This window comes from Leucopleurus acutus (genome assembly GCF_964270905.1).
Source record: "Leucopleurus acutus genome assembly, chromosome: 1".
In the NCBI taxonomy this organism is placed as follows: domain Eukaryota; kingdom Metazoa; phylum Chordata; class Mammalia; order Artiodactyla; family Delphinidae; genus Leucopleurus; species Leucopleurus acutus.
Window position 1 is genome coordinate 166,899,665 of NC_139142.1, and position 14,199 is coordinate 166,913,863.

A 14,199-nucleotide genomic window follows, 5' to 3' on the forward strand; every position below is an offset into this window, starting at 1 on the left:
TTTATCAATCAGGATGCACACGATGTCAACTTGTCCTATTACTGATGTTAAGTTTGGATCACTTAGTTAAGATGCTCTCTGCCAGGTTTCTCCACTGTAAAGTTTCTATTTTTTCCATTAGTAGTCAATACAACTCTTGAAGGGAGACAGTCTGAGACCGCATAAATATTTTGTTACTCAATAAACTTGCACCCAACTAGTTTTAGCACTCATTAATGATTCTTGCCTTTTCCCCATTTATTTGTTTATATTAGAATGGGCTCATGAATTCTTATTTTATCCAATTAGGTTATAATCCATTACTATTATTATTTTTATATTTAAATTATCCCAGCTTTAACCCTTAAGCTGGCTTCTGTATCCTTTTAATATGCCCCCATCCATTTTTTAGTATTTTTTTCTTTTTGGGCACAACAAGATATTCTGGCCATCTTGTACTTTTTCTTCCCAGCCCCAGATCCAGCCACTTCTCCAAGCAGTCCTGGTTTCTTTTAGTGGAAAAGCGTGTTTGGGCACTGGTTCTTTTTATTTTTGGAAGCTAGTCTTTCTGAGTTGGCTTTTTGTGAGAGGAATTATCCTTTAATTTCTGTTACATCATCCTTTCAGTTGTATGCCTTTTCAACCCCTACCTCCAGATTTCCCCTCACCGTCCAGATCTCAGTGCCTCTGTACCTATAGGAACTGGGAATGTGTTTCTCCAGGGACAAAGGCCAGTGACTGTGAGCAATATAGTGAGTTTAGCAAGCATACATTTTTACATAATCATATCAAATTTATTTTCTAGAAAATGGGGCAAATTTTAAAATAAATAACTGCAATTTAAGGCCAAAAGTGTTTCACAAATAATTTCACCAAACTCATATTGTTGAATGGGATCCAAAACTCTTTAGCAAAGGTGATATACAAATACATATTTTTGATTTTTTGTTTCCTAAGTAATATTTAACAGTTATTGAGAGCTTAAAGTCAGGTTCTATTCTAGTCTCCTCTTTTTCCAGCATTTCAGAGTGTGTTCCATGGAACATGAGTGTCAGAGATGGCTAAGAGGAGCTTCCTGAAAAGTAGGAGGGGTGGGACTGCATAGTCAAATACATTTGGGGAAAGCTAGGCTACACAAAGTTAAGCTGGTCTCTTGACTGTGGGATTTCTGAAAGCTTTTTTATTTTTACTTATTTTTATTTTTAAAATTTTGGCTGCTCTGGCTCTTCATTGTGGCGTGAGGGCTTCTCCAGTTGCGGCAGGCGGGCTCCAGAGCACACGAGCTCAGTAGTTGTGGTGTGTGGGCTTAGTTGCCCCGCGACATGTGGGATCTTAGTTTCCTGACCAGGGATAAAACCCACATTCCCTGCATTGGAAGGTGGATTCTTAACCACTGGACCACCAGGGAAGTCCCCTCAAAGCTTTTTAATACATTCATGTGTGGTTTGACTTCTAAGTAGAATGGTGGGATACAGCATTTCCCAAACTTTCCTGATCATAGAATATTTCCTATAGAGCACTGGCTGTCCCAGTGTTCCACAAGGTTCCACTCTTCCAACATCCAGTAAATCAACTCTGCTTCCTAAATATCTCTAGAATTTACCTACCTCTTTTCATCCTAACAACAACCATCCAATTCAGGCCACCAAATCTCTAACTGAGACCTTAATTGGTCAACTTGTGTATCAGTCAGGGTCCCAGCAGGAAACAAATGGCACGCTGAAACTGGTAATTTGAAGAAAAGTTAATAAAGAAACAGGGCAGGGTTTATGGATAATGCTGTACCTCCCGGGTCTAGTTACAGCAGGAATCATTAGCACTCTGGGCCTGAAGGGAATTGGGGAGGGATTGCTTACTGCAATAGGGAGAAGGTACTTATTTAGAGAGAGCAGCCTGATAGGAGCTCTGGCCTTTGGTAGGGAGAGGCAGCCAATTCACAGTGACCTGGAAGAATAAATCTTAACCTCACCTTATTTTAGACCTTTATTTTCCTTGTGGTGCCTGTCATTGGCCAAACCCAACCAGAAGCTGGAGGGAGACACTGATGCAGTCCATGAGGCCAGCTTCCCAGGGCACACAGAATGGAAGGTAGACGGTGGATCTGGAGGGACAAACAGGAGATAGCTAGCACAACCTGTCTTGAGTTTTGACTCCTTATCGCCATCCAGCTCCACATTTCTAAGGTCCAAATCTGATCATTTCTTGCTCTTCTTAAAATCCATCAATTGCTCCCTATTATTATTCTTGGAATAAAATCAGTAGTTTAGCACCAGCTCATGAGAGCTGCTGGTTAGCATCTTTTCCCAACTCTACATTCAGTGACCAATGGCGTCAAGCTTGAAATCAGCTATGGGGAGGTATTTACACCATGGAACTGGCAAATGCTACTAATCATTATTTTTTTCTTTCATAGAGCTGCATATTTTAGAATAAAAACATTTTATTAAAAGAAAATAATGAATTCAGGAAATGTTCTTAAAAAACTATCTCCATTGAAAACACTCAGAAACAATGACCAACCTAATAGTGATGAGGGCTCCTAGCACCCAGACTATATTCTCTAAATACCCTTTCCTACTAAAAGTAACAAGGGCTCCTTGGAGACATAGCTGATTCTGGGGTGATGGGGGTGGGAGGAATTGGGAAGTTGGGACTGACACATATACTATTGATAAAACAGACAACTAATGAAAACATACTGTACAGCGCAGGGAAGTCTACTTAGTGCACTGTGGTGACCTAAATGGGAAGGAAATCCAAAAAAGAGGGGGTGTATGTATATGTATAGCTAATTCATTTTGCTATATAGCAGAAACTAACACAACATTGTAAAGCAACTGTACTCCAGTAAAAGTTAATTTAAAAAAAAAGAATTCTGTGGTGAGAAAAGTAACAAGATGTGGCTGGAACACTGGGGTCATGACAAAAGAACTCAAGAGTCTCCACTAGAAGGTACTTCTACTGGCCCAAGAGGGGACAATTTGAGCATGTAAAAAATTAAAAATTAAAAAAATATATGTATATCTGCCATGAGTGGATTGAAAGACATGAAATATATCAAAAATCTAGGGCTTCCCTGCTGGCGCAGTGGCTGAGAGTCTGCCTGCCAATGCTCGAACACAGATTCGAGCCCTGGTCCGGGAAGACCCCACATGCCATGGAGCAACTAAGCCCATGCGCCACAACTACTGAGCCCGTGCTCTGGAGCCCGCAATCCACAACTACTGAAGCCTGCATGCCTAGAGCCCATGCACCACAACAAGAGAAGCCACCACAAGTGAGAAGCCCACGCACTGCAACAAAGAGTAGCCCTGCTCGCAGCCAAAAATGAATAAATAAATAAATAAATAAATAGATAAATTTTTATTTAAAAAAAATCTAGGAGTCATGTGATTGAAAAAAACAAAACCTCATTGGTCAACTTTAGTAGATGTTAGGGAACAGTCTTATTCTGAAAACTGGTAAATAAAGGGAGAGAAACAGCATTCATTATCTTTCCTGTATAGTCTTCAAGGTAACCAAATAATTAATGATAGGACATTCTTTTTAGAAAAATTCTGATAAATGAAGAAGGAATGATAGAATATCACCATTTTGCAACCCCTAATGAAATAAAAAATCTAGTCAGTCATTATCAGTGGCTGCCGAATCCATGTGATATATGATGAAAAGCTCATGGGAAACTTTATAACAAATGGGTCAAGCTGACATTTGAACCTAATGATCAGACTTCACATCCCAAAAAGATAAATCCCTGATGTGCTGTAACAGGAATTCTGAAATATTTTTGCCAAAAGGTTGAAACTGAGTCCGACCCACAACAATGTAATAACAAACACCAGAATATAGAAATTCTATAGGATCAATATCAAATACATTACAAGACTTAAAAAAAGAGAGAGAATTCATAGATTAAGGGATTTAAGAGACCTATCAACTAATAGATGTAATGTGGGGATCTCGTTTGGCACCTGACTCCCATATATGAAATGTTTAAGCAATTGTTAAGAGGTCTGGGGAAATGTAAACACTGACTGCATATTCGATATTTCAAATTTATTTTTTAGGTGTGATAATGGTTTGGGGATTTTTTTTTTTTTTTAAGTGTAAGAGTGTGATTTCTCACCCTTGGTACTACTGACATTTTGGACTAGGTAGTTTTCTGTTGATGGGGCTGTTCTCTGCATTGTAAGACATGCATTAGCAGGAACCCTCGCCTCTACCCACTAGATGCCAGTAGCACCCCCTTAGTAAGGACAGCAAAAAATATCTCCAAATATTGCCAAATGTCTCATGGGGGGGGACAATTGCTCCCTATTGAGAAACGCTGTGTTAGAGATACATACCAAAGTATTTGGTACGTATACATACCAAAGTGGTTGAAATGATACTGTATCTGATTTGTCAAAATAACCCAAGGGAATGTGGGTGACTGTAGAGATATGAGTTTGACCCTGTATTGGTAATTGTAGAGGCTAGACAGTGGACACGTGGGAGTTCATTATACCATTCCTTCTGTTTGTACGTTAGACGTTTTCTGTAATAAAAGTTAAAAAATTGTAGTGCCAAAGGAGTATTAAAATATTTCTATTTTTCCAAAGCATCATTAGCATATTAAGTTAAATAAGTTGTCTCTAAGTCAGAAGGTTTATGAGTATAGTTCACAGTCATTTGATGTCTTAGTAAAGCCCCTGGCCTACTTCCTAAGTCCCAAGTCCTGAAGAAGTGGATGATCTAAAGACTGGATAATAAACTCTTTTCCAAACTAGGTAACTTTTTTTTTTTTTTTTGGCTTTCAACAAAACTAGAGGACCTAATCATGCTAATCATGTGATAATTTTTTATTATAATTCATTGAGATTTGGGAGCTATAACTAAGGAGTCCTAAGAAATGGGTGACATTATCACAAAACACCTTCCATCCATATACTTATTATGACAGCAAAGGTTCTCAAAGCTTACATTTATAAAAGTGAAAAATAGGAAGAGAATTGGTCATGAGCCCTATCTCATTATAGCAAGTAATAATACTTATCCATAAGTTTTTTAAACCTTCACTTTAAGAACTTTATTAAGAAATACATTTCAAATGTCTTAGAATTCTTTGTCAAGATAATATATAAGATTACTTTGATCAAAAATGCATTAACAATAATTATGATGCAAAGTATGTTTCTGGATTGAGTTAACAGCCTTATGGTCACAGGAAAAAAAAATTTTAATTTTTTTTTCTGCGGTACGCACGCAGGCCTCTCACTGTTGTGGCCTCTCCCGTTGCGGAGCACAGGCTCTGGACGCGCAGGCCCAGCGGCCATGGCTCACCGGCCCAGCCGCTCCGCGGCATGTGGGATCCTCCCGGACCGGGGCACGAACCCGCGTCCCCTGAATCGGCAGGCGGACTCTCAACCACTGCGCCACCAGGGAAGCCCCACATTTTTTTTATTACACATAATGACAGGATGGTCAAAAGTAAGACTTAATACCGCAAAAAAAAAAAAAAAAAAAAAAAGACTTAAGCTTAAAAATATTACATTAGAATAAAATTCTGAGGGAAGTGGAATAGACACTTTTTTTTGTTTTGTTTTTTGTGGTAGGCGGGCCTCTCACTGTTGTGGCCTCTCCCGTTGCGGAACACAGGCTCCGGACGCGCAGGCTCAGCGGCCATGGCTCACGGACCCAGCCGCTCTGCGGCATGTGGGATCCTCCCGGACCGGGGCACGAACCCGTGTCCCCTGCATCAGCAGACGGACTCTCAACCACTGCGCCACCAGGGAAACCCTAGACACATGAGTTTTAAAGAGAAAAAAAGATGTCAAGTTTCCAACTGACGAAGGGCTTTGTTCATGTGCCTTTTAAAATAGGGGGTTCCATTGCAGTGTTCTACTGAGGAGTTTCCTTCTCATACACAGTGGGGCGCTATCTTCAATTAATAATAATAACACACAAGTATTAAAAAATAAAATAGGGGGTTCCATTGGATACCTTTAAGAATGAGGTAATTTTTACCTGGAATTTCACAATGTTGGCAATTACACATTATACAATTTAAACAAAAAATTTGGATGCCAAATTTAAAATGTGTGGAGGGGTGTACTCTTCTCAGATTCTCTTTGGTTTACACAGGTTTACAAGGCGTCTACAGCACTGCTGAGGCACCCCAGCTCCTTTCTGCGAGGCCTCACGGTGGCCACTCTCTTCGAGCATCACCCCAGGTGCTATCCACCCTCCTCCTATTTTCTTCTCGTCCTGGTCTCCTTACTCAACATCGTTATACTTGATAAGCACCTTCCTAACTCCCTCGATTTCTTTGCAGAACAATGTAGAGCATGTTGTTAACGTGTATTTCAGGTTTCAGTAACACACGTACTCGATGGCATCTCCCCATTTCGGAATGAGGAAACAGGCTCCGAAGGGGTAACTTCCAGAAGGGCCCACTACCAGGAAAGCCCAGGTTCTTACCACGTCTCTCTTCCTCAGAGGCCTGTGGGATCTCCAGCCATGCACACAAACCATCACCTCCAATTTTGCACTTATGTTTACTTTAGAATTATTCCGTTTCCCTCCCTTGTTTCATATTGTCACTGATTTTCCAATATAGTCTGGCCACAATTTAAAAACACAACAGGATGGGACTTCCCTGGTGGCGCAGTGATTAAGAATCCACCTCCCAATGCAGGAGACGTGGGTTTGATCCCTGGTCTGGGAAGGTCCCACATACCGCGGAGCAACTAAGCCCACGCACCACAACTACTGAGCCTGCGCTCTACAGCCCGCGAGCCACAGCTACGGAAGCCCGTGCACCTGGAGCCCGTGCTCCGCAACAAGAGAAGCCCCTGCTCGCTGCAACTAGAGAAAGCCCACGCGTAGCACCGAAGACCCAACTCAGCCAAAAAAATAAAAACAAAACAAAAACACAACAGGATGTTTCCATATGAATTTGTATGTTAAGTAAGGGTGCCCCCCGGGGCCGTACTTAAAAGGAAACCATTTTTCCTCCCTTTTGCTGCTGTTTACTTTTTCCATATCCAACTTCCCCTAGTCTTTTCTGGTGACTTGTATGTAACACAGAAGTCCCCTGAGGGACACACTATGACCTAGGGTGCTACTGTCATAAAACATTTAATGCTGCTGTAATTTGAAACTTCCAGCCATTAACTGACATTGAAGTGTCCACCAATAATGATTAAAAACAATTTTGGATTATTAAAAAGAAAACTAAGTGACATTATGTTAGTTCTCCACCTCCCCCCACCCCCCGCCCCAGTTCTTTTTATGTGGAGGCTACTTCAAGCATTTTACATTTAAGAAGGCTAAACTCACAAGTTAAAAATTGCTTTGAGATAGCTGACTTGCGTTTGTTCGTTCAAAAAGACTATGAAGGGGTTGTTTTTGTTGTGGTTTTCAATTATTAAATCTCACTCTAGTTAACACTGTTTTGCAGGAACTGCTAACAATGACACTGAGAAAAAGAAACACAAAAACGAACAAATGGCCTTTTATTTCATACAAAGATACAAAGGAAATTGTGTGCAGCAACAATCTGATGGGCAGTCCAAATTCTTGAGGGAGGAAATTCATGGTAAATGTCACGATGGCTGGTTGAAGAGAACGTCAAAGAAGGAGAGAGTTGAGACAGAGATTGCTATAGCTAATAAATTAAAATAAGAGCTACAAGGTTTCAATGCCATGACTTGAGCTCGTCTGGGCATCCTCAACACTGTTAACACGGTTAATTCTACATAGTTACCATCAAACTTCTTGAAGTGTATTTTGTGCTATTTTGCATTAGAAGTTGTGTTAAGGGAACTATATCCTTACAAATAATTGAAACATCATATTTTGTTAAAGGAGTTGTGAACTTTGCTCACTGTCTGTCATGGATGTGGCCTTTGGGGCATGACATGCATTTGGGATGAGTATCATCTTTTAAGGTAAAAGGGTTGACAATTTGGTTGGTCCCAGTTTTTGAGGCAATGCTACTTATATAACATCTTCTTTTAATCTGAGGAAAATATTTACTAAAAAATTGTCTTCCAAAATACAACAAAAAACAAGGTGAAGGTAGTGGAGACTCCTTCCGTGGCACTCCACACCTCACCTCTTCACCTGCCTGTGGGCTGCCTGGAGTGCGTAGACTCCTACAACTATTACATTTGCACCCGTGGACCTGACTGAGTAAACAGTCCGTCATGAAATCCACATTTCCAACACTTACATTTGTAATTGGGACACATCACATGATTTGTTATTAATGAAACAGTTTATTGGCTTTAAATATACATCAGTAAATTTTTAAATGTTAGTTTATGTTTTACGATAAAAGAATACTGAACCAAAACATCAGAGAAAATAGAGGCTCAGTAGCATGATTTCAATATATTTTCCTGAATAAAAAGATTTTTTTTAAAAGCATATGACTTAATCTAAGAATGAAAGCTTCTTAAGCTCAATGTTTAGAATTGGATTGTTTGTGATTAAATTAAAAAACTGGAGTTCATAAAATAAAGGCACAGTGTGGGCAGCAAGAGAAAAGAAAAAGAAATAGGGAAAAATAGATTTTAATATCAAGTATAACATCAGTTGGCTGGTTTTGTTTGTTTTTGTTTCAGTCTATTTAAGGCAAGATTGTCTCTCTGCAACCCTGCAGATAAATCCTAGTGTTTTAGCTATAAGAAAGTTTTAAGAGTTCAGATATACAGATAAGCCAATTAAAAAAAAACCCTTTTCTTACAGTATTCTAAAGGCTTTTGAAGCATTATATAAATCTTTAAAATTCCTATCACCCACATTTTAAGAAATAAATCTACACTTTAATAAGACACTCTTAAGATATAAAACAGTTTTGAAAACAATTACATTCTACGCTAGGGCTTACCCATTCCTTTGCCACAGGGACAGAGTGGACTGTCTGAATCTAGTCAATCTCTGCACTAACATAACACAAATGAGCAGGCGCTCAGACCATTCCGAATTTACCTAAGTACCTTAATTTTATCAGTGGGACTCTCCCATCCACTGAGGAGAGAGTTACACTAACAGAACTGCCCAAATTTAATGGTGAAACTTAAAAACAATATCCCCCTCTTTCTAGAAATGCTTCCTTTGAACACAGAACAGTGACTTCTATTAGCTCCCGCCCATAAAGGAAAACAGAATGGAAGAGAGCCAATGACTCCCCGTATCCTTCCATTCTACGGATGAGACAGAAATATAAATGACAACCTAATAACTATGGATAACCTGACATTTTAATTATGTGTCTTATACGTATTCATGTTATCGGTGCTAATGGCTTCCACTTCTAAATAACAAGAATTCAAATCCCACCATCCCTATTGCTAACTGAAACAAACACGAAAGCTTATAATATAGTAATGCAACCTCTAAGACTGTAACAACATGAGAGATTTCAGGGGAGTTCTCACTCTTTCCTAAGGGACAGAAGAAAATGCAGGAATAAGAAGGGTCAGACTAAGCCTGAAATACAATTTCCCTACGAACAAGGGGCAACAAATGTCCCATTGAGCAGGAGGGGTTAAACATGTGGCACTGGGGGTGTATCAGATTGAGGCAATGGTGTGGGCTGGGTGTTTGCTTCCTATGAGTAGAGGAGCACCCCTAGAAAGGTAGCCGAGAGGTACTTCTTTCTTCATCCTTCTGGGCTGGCAGCAAATGATCAATCACTTCCCGTAGAACTTTTTGTTGAGAAGGAAGATCAGGAGGTTGACATTTACCTTCGCTCTATCAAATAATTTCATGACTGCGACGCCTTCATACTGTAGTTGCAGCAGGTCCTGTTCAAAAAATCATTCTGACAGTTAATCAGGTCTGTGGAACAAGAAAAGGAAGGACACAATGTAGGGAGGGATCCAGAAGGAATGAGGCATGCGCCTTGTGTGCCAGGTATGAACTGGGGTGAGAATCAAGTCCCCAACTATGGAACTGCCTGCCCGCAGCCTAGTTCGTCTAAGTGATGTGTCACCTGGAGAAGGTGATGGCATTTCAATCCGTGACGAAATATACTAACAACTGAAAACAAGATAAGGCCAGTAATGTCTCAACACTATCTACTAGAGTCTTAATTTCTATTTCAAATGACAAAGCTTTTATACCCTGAACGCAAGGGGAAAGCGAGGACTAAATGTTTTTTATGTGTTTACTATGTGTTCCACAACGTAGAAGCACGTTAGACAGTGTCTTTTCAAGTCCTGTCAAAAATCCTATCAGGTATGATTATCTCAAATTTAAAGATGAGGCTTCTGAGGCTCAGAGATGTTAAATGACCTGCCCGACAGTACAGAGCTGGATGTGGTGAATCTGGATCTGACTGCAAAGCCCCTGCTTTCCCCACTACCCTCCACTGTCCAGAACAAATTGAGGAAATCTGAGTGGTCGCACCCCTAAACTTTGGAAGAGTGGTGATGACAAAGCAAGAGTCAAAAGGCTTGAAGGGATCCCGAAAGTTCAACCAATTCATCTTTTGGAAAAATCTTAGCAGCTCTATGAGGACGAGGACCCTGGTGCATCACCTGCACCTAACATAATACCTTGCACCTGGCAGTCATTCTGCACTTAATGAATTTGTGCATGGAAGAATACACTACCTGAGGCAGACTGGGCGGCCTACATGAACTTGGTGAAACTGAGGGAATAATAGGATCTTTTCTGTGTAAGGACTTGAGTTAGCTATGTGCATCACAAAATCATTTCACATCTGTACAGTTAACGTGTTTTGAGTGTCTACTGGTCACTAAGAAGGAAACAAAGAAATACTACCTGTCCTTAAGGAGTCTGCAGTTTGGAAGTTAAGAGGAAAATAAGTCAATGCCTGTGGTGAACAGGGGTTGTCTCTACAGGTTATGGAAGTGAAGGAGAAAAAAACTGTGGCTTTGCTGGTGGGGCAAGCTTTAGGGGTTGTAACAACGTGAAAGTCCTCAATAAATGATGGAAGAATAAGGGGTTGGGAGGGAGAGCCCCCATTTAAGGGAGATCAATGTGTGCAAGAGCCCAAATGCACGTTCAGAGAAAGGCCCCTGCCCAGCTTCACGGAGTGCAGCCCTGTGTGGGTACCAACGATGAAGCACTGTGTTCATAAAACTAACAGAGGCTGGACATTACCTAGGAATCCTTCTGATGCCCTGACATTTTTCAATGCAATAAAGAGAGAGATTTCAAAATAAAAATTAGGGACAGTTATGTTACAAAATGATTCACTGCAGAATTCTTTTTGAATTTAAAATGGGATTCGGACGAATTCCCTGGTGGTCCAGTGTTTAAGACTCCGTGCTTTAACTGCCAAGGGCCTGGGTTCGATCCCTGGTTGGGGAACTAAGATCCCACAAGCCATGTGGCATGGCAAGAAAAAAAATATCATATTGCATAATAGTTTCAGATTGGAAATCCAGGCCCATCATTTCCTTTTTCATTCTGATGTAGCTCACGCTGTTGTTTGTTATTTGGTCTGTGATCCCTATTTATTAAGTCAGATTCCAGTAAAAAGTTGTTTTCTCTTAAAAAAAAAAATCCTCAAAAAATATATAAATAAATAAAATGGGATTCAGTTTTACAAAGATCCAATTTACACACATCTTGTCAGAAGTACACCTTTAAGCCCCTATATCAAACCAAAATGAGAGGGGAAAAAAATATCTAAGATTTCAGGCTACTGAGAAGGTTTATAATTTTGTACTGTCAAGATATGTACCTAAGCATTTTGTTCAAGCCCGAGGTATAAGCTCAATTTAGTGGCAACCTTAAGTGTAAGCTTCAGATATGCTTTCTGAAGATTTACACATCTGCAAAAGCTCTCCAGCCTGTACCGCTCAAATCAGACACACAAAACTCCTCAGCTCACTCACTGCTGACTGTGGGCAGCTTTCCCCACATGGGTCTCCTTTTCAGCCATTCTCCTGACAAGAACACAACTACCTCACACCCAAAGCTTTCGGCTTTACCTGGTGCAAACCCACCTGATAATGTAACATAAACGTCTCCATCTGAACTCCCATGAATTTGGCTTTCACTTCAAAGTCTCCAACTTCTTCTGTTGGACTGATTTCAAAGATAACATTTTTAAACCTGTTGAAACACAACATCGTAAGGGTATGATTTCCGTGTTCTCATGTAAAAATATTCTGTGAAATGCAGAAAGGAGATGAATAAAGTCTTCAAGAGTGAAAAGGCATACAAAATAAAGGTGCAAAGTACTTCTGCAGGTGAAGCAGTGTGCGATTGCTACTCTAAGTACCATCTGCTTTGGGATCTGGAGAGAAGGGTGGCAGCCTCTCCTGGCAGCATTTGCTTTCCACTGGAAGAGGAACCACTGAGGAAGGCCACAAATGGCCTCTGAAGGGATGATGTCAGGAATCCTGTTGGCCTTCCATGTGGCCACTGCTGAAACCTAATGATAAAAGGAGAATCAAGAGGAAATTGGGGGCTTCCCTGGTGGTGCAGTGGTTAAGAATCCACTTGCAGGGGACATGGGTTCGAGCCCTGGTCTGGGAAGATCCCACATGTCGTGGAGCAACTAAGCCCGTGCACCACAACTACTGAGCCTGTGTGCCACAACTACTGAAGCCCGCTCACCTAGAGCCCGTGCTCCGCAACAAGAGAAGCCACTGCAATGAGAAGACCGTGCACCGCAATGAAAAGGAGCCCTGCTTGCCACAACTAGAGAAAGCCCACGCGCACAGCAACAAAGACCCGATGCAGCCAAAAAAAAAAAAGTAAATAAATGAGAGAACTAATTATGTTCTGCAAGTAAAATGTTTAAAAAAATAAAGAGGACATTGGGCTAGAAGGAGGAGGAAAAGATGCATGTTTGAATCCATGCATGTCTGAGGACTGGAAGAGGTAAGTAAACAAAAGGCGGGGAGGGGGGGTGGAGTGGGGATGGTCAGAATGAAAAGAACCAAGAGAGGAGGTTTTCTGAAAGGAGTAGGTGCTACAGATATAAACATACTGAGTACCATCAAATATAAACTACTATTACTGAAAATATTTAGGGTATCACTCACTCTGGACACCTTACATGCCCAGAAGTTTTAATACACCAGAAGGTGGGAGTATGCTGTTCCCCAGGTGATCAAAGTGTGTCACCCCAGATTTCCAGAATTCAACTACAGAGCAAACTGATCTATTGTGAACAGCGCTGAGAACCATGAAGGATGCAAGAGGGCCACTAAGAAGCTAAACGAGAGGATACAAAATCCATGTACTAAAACACATGCATTTTACTCAATAGGAGACCCTTTATAAAGATGTTTATTTTATGTGATAAATAATTTTATTTTAACTGGTTTGGTTTGTCACCTGTTTCCTAAGCCCATGGTAGCAAATTAAAAAGAAGAGTCAAATAACAGGAGGCACTTGAACAGTAGTGGCAAATAATGACAAAAAAGAAGGGAGGAGATAATAAATTATAAAACAGATTTGAAAAATGGCATAAAGTGGTCAACTAAAAAAAAAAACCTCAAAAGATCAAGGTCCCCAATTGAAAAAATGATCAGAGAAAACATAGATAATAAGCCCTGTTTAAACACGCACACACAGGGACTTCCCTGGTAGTTCAGTGGTAAAGAATCTACCTTCCAATGCAGCGGATTCGATCCTTGGTCGGGGAACTAAGATCCCACATGCTGCAGGGCAACCAAGCCCGCGTGCCGCAAACTACAGAGCCCATGCGCTCTAGAGCCCCTGCGCCACAACTAGGGAAAGAAAACCCGCATGCCACTGCTAGAGAGAAGCCCCCACGCTGCAACTAGAGAGAAGCCCTCGCACCACAACGAAGAGCCCACACGCAGCAACGCAAGATCCCGTGTGCCACAACTAAGACCCAACACAGCCAAAAATAAATAAATATTAAAAAACAAATAAACACACACTAAAAAACTCAACCAGAATTCTAAAAAGTGCAAAATTTTAATATGCTACCTTTTAATCTATTAATTCAAAAATATCAAAAACTGTTTTATTACTCAATGATGGCAAAGAAGTAGTGAGGTAAGTAAGCACTTTCATACACATTTTAGACACTGCTAGAAAAAATATATATGAATTAAAAAATTTTTTCAACTGCTATGGAAAACAGTATGGCAGTTCCTAAAAAAATTAAAAATAGAATTATCATATGATCCAGCAATCCCACTTCTGGGCATACATCAGAAAGAACTGAAAGCAGGGTCTCAAAGAGGTATTTACACTTCCATGTTCATTGTAACA

General features: G+C 40.5%; 1 protein-coding gene across 1 annotated transcript in view; it reads right to left on the reverse strand.

The window, feature by feature from the left end:
• Window positions 1-7,458: 7,458 nt before the first annotated feature.
• The window catches only part of IQGAP1 (IQ motif containing GTPase activating protein 1), a 102,741-nt gene continuing 96,000 nt past the window's right edge, over window positions 7,459-14,199 (reverse strand). Inside the window, exons 37-38 of the mRNA XM_082844272.1 lie at window positions 11,949-12,057; window positions 7,459-9,773 (exon numbers count right to left, since the gene is read on the reverse strand). Coding sequence (XP_082700398.1) covers window positions 9,660-9,773; window positions 11,949-12,057 — 223 coding nt within the window. The 3' untranslated portion in view covers window positions 7,459-9,659. The remainder of the gene's footprint in view (window positions 9,774-11,948; window positions 12,058-14,199) is intronic.